An 8,180-nucleotide genomic window follows, 5' to 3' on the forward strand; every position below is an offset into this window, starting at 1 on the left:
AATAGTGGTTACTCGGCAAAGGTGCTACAAACGGACAGAACAGTCCACTTTTGACTTTGACAGTGCTGGCGTGATCAACTGTTACTGATCCGTAACTACTCTCTTAATACATAGTACAGACAGTACAACTTTCCTACCATGGTGTTATACACGGTGAAATGAATAATTACGAACCCCAAAAAAAGTATTCATGTGTATTCACAGCACCTGAGCAGAAAAAAAGTATGTATTATAGAATCTTGTCATCAAGTCACAATATTATACAACATAAGTTGACACTACAGTAACACTAAACAGTGATGTTCACGGCGTATGAAAACGACTTTGTTTTGCCGTGGGAATGTTTTAAATATTAACTAGTCCCACAATCACTTGACTTGTCAGCCATATTTGTCCAAATGGGAATTGGTCGCGATCGGCTATCACATATTTTCACGGCTTGCTATTGTATACTGATGGTGAAAATGTGGAAAAAAAAGTAACGCAACAAGTTGCAAATTCAACCTGAATGAATTTTTTTAAATACAAAATATTTACAGCCATCTGAATTCCGACAATACGCCTCAGATTACGTTTAAACACCCCTGTAACTAAATGGGTAACACCTGAATATACAGCTGACATAACTCTAAATGAACACATCACACGGTCTCTTTTGACTTCTGTATTCAGAGGAAGAAGGCACGACAAGTAAACTCTCAGGTAAGGACTCAGCGTTGTGTAGTGTACATTCGACACTGATGCTGCGGTTTCCGCTAAGATGAATTAACTATGATTTTGTGTGCATTTTTTGACGAAGTTTTAACAACATGCTCACAAAAATGGTATGCTTAGAAATCCAGTAAGGTGTCCGAACTCAATATTTGATAACTTCCTGGATCGACTATGACATAGTTTTCATTTTATACGCTTGTGGTTTATAGAATAAAGTTTGATAGAAGCACAAACCGATAGAAAATGATCAGGTGTTGACCCATGTTGATGGGACACAAGAACATTTAAGACCAGCAAATCATACATGTGTAAAAGAACAGAGCAAGTATTGTACACGTATTTGTAAGTCTCGTGACGATCACCAGATGTGGGGGTGTCGTGAGAATATTCAAATTAGATACGCCCTGTATTGTCAACACTATATTTTATATTGTCACCAAAACTTATTTTCTTCAAAGATAAATTCTTAAAAGAGACGTACGTCAACAATGACTATATTGTTTGCCAAACCAAAGAAAAAGTCTTACATGTTACTCGTCAAGGGCGCTACAAACGACCAGAACAGTCCACTTTTGACTTTGACAGTGCTGGCGTGATCAACTGTGACAGTCACTGATCTAACCATATCTACCCACTGATTACTAGTACAGTAATACTTGTAGTTGTATACGATGGTGTTATACAGTAGGTGTTATGTAGAAATGAATGAATGCGAACTAAATGTCATCATACTTTGACAATGTAACGTTATACTACATACATGTTGTGAGAATGGAGTGCCGTAGACGGCACGGGCAGAACACAGAAGGGAAATGTTTGCGGTGGTTTTGAGTTCGCTATGAAGAGGCCACCGCGAAAACCGCGAATATAACACCACCGCGAAAGAGTCTGCATTTACAGTATATACAGTCAAACTTGATCTAAACAGGCAGTTAATGATGCTTACATTAAAACGCCAGCGAAAGTTTTTAGTATAATACGTTCCCCTCTAGTTTATCAATTAAATCCGGCCCTTAACATTTGATACTTGTATTGAATACGTTGGTGTATATGCAATCTAAATTCGTATTAAAAGTTCACGGGAGAGGTTTAGATAAGTAGCAGAGTGCTCTACAAGCCATATGGCAGCCGATTTTAGCATCCCCTTTGCTTGGGTATTTCCTATTAATTAATTCCCCTCTAGCCTCCATAGCAGGCTCTCTATGGCCTTTTTTGGCACTTTTGCTGGCCATTTCTTTTTGTACTGGGTCACTGATTGCTGGCCTCTCTGTTAGTCGGCCACGTCTAGATAGGTAGCAGATTGCTCTACAAGCCGTATACGTATGGCAGCCGATTTTAGACCAGGCTGAAGTTGGCCGTCCATTGGGCCTACTATTTGTGCTTAATCGTTGATATCATACTTTCTGTTATTATTTATGTTTATACATACATACATCGGGCGGTAACAGACAATATCTAGCAGTTATTGATATCCATTTAAGCTTTTAAAGGAAATTAGGAATTTTTTGTTTCTTCGAATGGGCGTCTGAATGGGATGTTATATTTTGTCTAATGACGAATCGGCGGCTGGATCGGCGGCTACCAATCGGCGGCCAACTTCAGCCTGGTGCACACAGCCCTTTGCTGTGAGCACACAGATCCTTTGCCGAGCATGCAGCCCCTTTGCTGTGAGCACACAGCTCCTTCCCCGAGCACACAGGTACGTCGCTGAGCACACAGCCCATTTGCTGTCAGCACACAGCTCCTTCGCTGAGCATGCAGCCCCCTCGCTGTGAGCACACAGCTCCTTCGCCGAGCATGCAGCCCCTTCGCTGTGAGCACACAGCTCCTTCGCTAAAACAGGTTTTGTCCCAATGGTCCTTCGTACAATTATCCAGCGTGTGCACGTATGCAAAGTTATCCAGGTGGACCTTAAATGCAGTTACAGTAATTAGACAATGAACAGATAGAGAACATTTTTATTGAGTATGTCACAGCAAGTTGTCTGCCAAATCGTAATGCCGGTGGGCGGGCAACCACGTCTCCTTTTGGTGCCGACACAAAACTCCTCTCTTTCTGCCTTTTTTTATCGTAAACACTCAAAGGTTTATTGCACTTTCAAGTTTATTGAAATCAAGTCTTCGAACTTTTCATCTATTATTTTTCGCTTAGAGTTAAACATGGATTGCACCCAGGCTAGTCAGGCCTGACCTACAATCGCGAAGGCGTTGCCATGGACTTTGACCAGATGCGATGTTTTCGTGACCTTCGCAACAAAACGTCCCGTTTCTAGGCTACCATATCTTACCGCAGTGTATCAACTGTTTGTTTTTGTGGTCACAAGTCACTGGATCCATCCAACAGGGAACCGCATCCTTGGTACATTCCCAACATAACGAAGAAACGAACGAATCTTACCGAAATCAATAGAATGAGGGATACCCTTATCTTTTTTTTGCATGTATTTGCTTAATTTATGTCTCTTTTAACACATTTGGTAAAATTTGCATAGTAAAAGTCTTATGCAAACTTAGACTCCATGACATGTTGGTAATCAAACATAAGTTAGATACCTTGTGGAATGTTGAAGTAAATAAACTTTGTTCTGGGGGAGTACAATCTTATCTTCACTCCCACAGTACGAAGACGCCAGGATGGACAACAGTGAGGTACCTACACCCGCGGAAATCTCGGATCAGGACTCAGAAAGGTGAGACGTTGTTGGCATAAAAGGTCCCCCGTAGACGTATATAGAAAATTTTCATTACAAAATACAAGGGGGTTACCAGTTATTCTTTTAAAAGACCAGGAGACAAGTTGGTCTACTACATGAGTTGGAACTGTTTGTCTTGAAAAAACGTTGCGTCCTTGTAAAAGGCACTTAATGCGACTTTCCTCAGCCAATCCAGGTGTAAGAATACATACCTGACCTCTGTTGTGGAGATGGGAGGAGAAGACTGGGTTCCAATACCCTACCTTAGACACAGTTGGATAACAGCCCACCAACATACGCCTTAAAAGTGCTATGAGACTACTCTAAGGCTTACATTTTAAAGAGAATTGAATAAAGAAAACTTTTTTTTCGACAGCCAGGAACAGGTGGAAGACGACCTCTATACACAACTAAAGAAGCACCTACAGTACCTGCGAAGTCGTGTTGGCGCCTCACCTGATCATGACGCCCAGTTCGCACACCTGAAGATTTCAGACCTCACCGAAGTGCCCCATCCCGACTTCTCCGGAGGAGAGCATCCTGATAACGATGACCTTGGCAGCGGTCAAGGTCAAGCAGCGAACAGAGACCACGGCGAGGAGGAGCCCAGCAAGACAGCTGAAGAAGTTGCACCTAAAGAAGTTGATGCCAAAGTTGAAGGAAGGAACCAACAGCCCGTTTTCGTTGATGAAGAAAACAAGAACCAGAGCGGTAGCGATGCGGTCAACGGTACAAGTGAAGAGGCTGAGGTTGGAGACAAGCCCGAAGACAGAACGAGTCCCTACAAACTCGTTTGGCAGCGTCAAGTTGGAGAGGCCAACCCACCACGGCCCTACCAACCACCGACCGGGGCCTATGGGGAAGAAGTTGTCCAAGTTAAGATCAGCGCAGCGTCGGACAGTAAGAGGGAAATCTACGTCTTGAGTGACATCCATCTCGGGCGGCCCCTTGCCATCTGTCCCGGCCACTTGCAGCTGGAGAGCGCCCTGTCTCGCATCGTGACGGCGGCGGCTGAAGGGACGGTCCACTCCCTCATTCTGCTGGGCGACATCTTCGAGATGTGGGTCCAGTTAGCCGCAGAGCCGGCCTGGACGGACCAGGACTTCCTCAGACACTGGAAGACGGACTCCGTCTGCAAGGTCTTCACTCGCGCCGTGTGCGAGATGGCGGGAGAGCACGGCGTGGATGTGTACTACATCAGGGGGAACCACGACCACGAGATCACGTCTGCCATGGTCCAGGACTTATTCCATGGGAAGGTATGGCTCAGTAGTAATAACGACTAGTGAAGATGTGTGCCCAGAATATCCGAACAGCTGTTCTAACACTCGTTCGTTCGAAGGCTTCTACAGGCCTTCGAAGCTCGAACGAATAGCGCCTAGAACACCGGTTCGAATACCGGAACACATCAGATTCGATATCTTTATGTGTCTTCCAACATATATCACGCTTTATATTACTAAATCTGATTGAGATACTTATAGAAAAAATATTAAACTTCATGTGCAATAAAGTAAAACGCTTTAAGATATGTAAAGTTAAACAGAAATTGGGGCGGAATTCTGTTGGCTCACGTTACGTAATACAATCGCGGTAGTCAACATGAAGAGGTCTGGTGAGAAATTCTGCGAATTCTTCTACTGGAAAAAAGTTTCATTTTTACTTTATGTTATAGCGTTACAGCATGTGTCACGGTGGCATGGTAAGTGAGTCAAGTCAAGGATCAGGACAGAAGCATGATGTTGCGGATATGATTTTACTCAGGACAATCTGGGCACGTCCTACCCTGTCGGCGTCTGTAGCTCGAATCCCCTACCCTGATACGTGTCCCTTCTCAAACCCCTGTACATCTGCTCCCAATTACTCGGGTGACACTCCCCACACCAGGGGTGATCACAGAGTGATCACGATGTCACCTCGTGACACCTCACCCCTCATTTTTAAAACAAATTCCACATTGTTGACAGCTGTTATCAATTATTGATTACCGGGACATATTATCATACCATTATCATGAAGATCATCACCGCTTTTCTTTTACATACTTCTATACAATACTACTAATTCTTCTACAATGCAGGTCAGCGACATTCCGACATTTACAAAACAACAACAAAAACATAACAATTTACAACAACAAAAGTTCATCAAATGGTTGCCAGGTGTCCCGCGCCAACTTCCTCCTCGGCGGCCGGCTTGCGCACTTCCGGGTGTGTCCCGGAACCACAGGAAACGGCAGGAACCCCTCTGCCCGTCGGTAAGAGGCTTGTCTTGTCCACAGAGGCCTCCCGGCTAGATGCTCCCACGACGACGACTCCTATACGACGTCGGGCCCTCGGGGCGTCGTTGTCTGCCGAGTCGTGCTGTGGAGTCTCGCCTGTAGAGGTTGGGGTCGGACAGGACAACGCAAAGCAACCACTGACGCACATACACCGGTCTCCTAACCTCGACACATCATCTACGTCTCAACTCAACTCCGCTGCTCTCTCCTCTACCTCTCGACTTAAACATTAACATCTCCTCAACACATAAACACAACAAATAGACTTTCCGACAACTACATGAAACGCCGGACACCCCTGACCTGCTATGGAAACATCATACGAACTACACATTACTATCCCGTGGAGTAAACCCCACATGTTCTATCTATAACAACAAGTCCATCTCTATCTGTCTATCTTACATCTAAACTGACCCATCTGGTGACTCCCCCCCACTGACTTCCGCCACGTCCACATGGTACTCGCTGCTCAGCTAATCTATACTGTATTCCTGATAGCACTGACATAAATTATCTAACGTTGGTCGCCTACATTATAACAAATCTAAAACTACTACAACAAAGTACAAAGCAAAGCAAAGTAAGTAACAGAACTAGGCCGGTGTGCACGGTGCGTCAATGATACTATGCGAGCCCACCGACCTTCCTCCTGTGTCTCTCTCTGCCCGGGCCCGCTCTTCCTCCGGTCACCGCCGCGTGGCCGTCCTGCCCTTGCCCTGCTGCCGCGCCCGCCGTGTGGCCGTACTCCGCTCCCCTCGCCGCAGCTATAGGCCATTACTGTCGCGGTTATCATGATCACAGATCACTCCGAGTCAGTCTGCATCTCTCGGACGACACCCCTCCTGCTTCCTCTCGCTCGCCTCGGCCACCGACGCTCGCCCGTCGCCTGCCCCTTGCAATTGCTGGCCTTGCTGGTCAACCCCGCGGGCTCGGTACTCCGGGTCGGCACTCTCTCCTGCGTCTCTGAACGCCTCCCGTTTGCCTCTGTCCCGTCCGTTGAACCTGACTCACCCCAGCCGTACTACCAGATGTCACGGTGGCATGGTAAGTGAGTCAAGTCAAGGATCAGGACAGAAGCATGATGTTGCGGATATGATTTTACTCAGGACAATCTGGGCACGTCCTACCCTGTCGGCGTCTGTAGCTCGAATCCCCTACCCTGATACGTGTCCCTTCTCAAACCCCTGTACATCTGCTCCCAATTACTCGGGTGACACTCCCCACACCAGGGGTGATCACAGAGTGATCACGATGTCACCTCGTGACACATGAAATTTTGTACATTCATATATTTAGTGTTATAGTCTAGGTGATTGGTGCAAAATATAGCTAGAATTGTGCAAAATGTGGTAAAAGCATGGAATTTGGTATGATGAATCCTGAATATTACAGATTTTCCCAAACCCCTTTTTATAGGTCCGGTTCGTCCCGGGAATTCTCATCTACAGCATCAGTGTGGACCAGCAGGAATATCACATCAGGTTCGAGCACGGCCACATCCAGGACCTGATGAGCACATACTCGTACAAGGACAACAACGGACTCGTCTGCGGGCGGCCCTTTGGGTACCATCTCTGCAGGTCAGGGGAAAGCATTATTTACTTAATCATTCTTAAATAATGATTGATTACAATTGCGCCCGTGCTCGCCGGGTATGTAACATTAACCCCGGCAGGGCTCCGAAGCCACAAATTTGTCCCGATGTACCGCTGGATACCGCGGGGATTACCCCTCGCTGTTTTCACGGGTAGATCTATTTGTCGCAAGGTCCCGGGTTTATTTTATCTGAGAGTTTTAAAAAACCCTGATATAGCCCGGTTGTCGCAGTGTGTCCCACGTGGCTACGTAAGGGCCACACTCGAAAGTGCCTCTCCGCAGGAGCCCCCTTTCCGATTTGTGACCTAAGCATATTACTTGTATTTGTGGAGGTGTCCGCCGTAGTTTGAGCGGCGTGCGCCTGGGCTATCTGTTCCCTTTCTCTTCATCATGAGCAAGTTCTGAGACCACCTTGAGCCTGAGTTCGAGTCTCGGCAATCTCAGACTTGTGTTTGCAATTGATCTTCCGAAGGTTTAAATCGCAACACTTGATTGCTCTATTTTTTAGGCTCCTACTGGCATTCATGGTGTAAGTCGTGCGTGAACGTGCAACTTTCAAACGGAAATTCCAAAAAACACCGCCACTGTCATTTATCATCTGTCACCATGTGTGATATTAGCAAAATGTGTTCATGCCGTAGATAGAACACTGTAAAAAGGACTAGGCATACTGAAATTTTGCTTGTCGTCTTTAACTTAATCATGGTATACGGCAGAAACCGGCTATAACAGTTACCTTTATATGAATTTCTGCTGATCGTGTGTTCCAGATGTGTCTCCCTACAGATACTCAATGGTCTGCTTGTGGGAGACGGCGTGGACAAATCCATTCAGTGAGTGATTGCTTTATTTTACAATGCAGGCGTAACAGTAAACAAAACATCTTTCACTTTA

At 45.7% G+C, this 8,180-nt stretch overlaps 1 protein-coding gene across 1 annotated transcript in view; it reads left to right on the forward strand.

The window, feature by feature from the left end:
- The first annotated feature begins 352 nt into the window (after positions 1-352).
- LOC118421877 overlaps positions 353-8,180 on the forward strand; it is a 10,556-nt gene continuing 2,728 nt past the window's right edge. The window contains exons 1-5 of the mRNA XM_035829382.1: positions 353-702; positions 3,333-3,403; positions 3,783-4,665; positions 7,107-7,270; positions 8,057-8,119. Coding sequence (XP_035685275.1) covers positions 3,348-3,403; positions 3,783-4,665; positions 7,107-7,270; positions 8,057-8,119 — 1,166 coding nt within the window. The 5' untranslated portion in view covers positions 353-702; positions 3,333-3,347. The remainder of the gene's footprint in view (positions 703-3,332; positions 3,404-3,782; positions 4,666-7,106; positions 7,271-8,056; positions 8,120-8,180) is intronic.

This window comes from Branchiostoma floridae, chromosome 8 (genome assembly GCF_000003815.2).
Source record: "Branchiostoma floridae strain S238N-H82 chromosome 8, Bfl_VNyyK, whole genome shotgun sequence".
NCBI classification, from domain to species: domain Eukaryota; kingdom Metazoa; phylum Chordata; class Leptocardii; order Amphioxiformes; family Branchiostomatidae; genus Branchiostoma; species Branchiostoma floridae.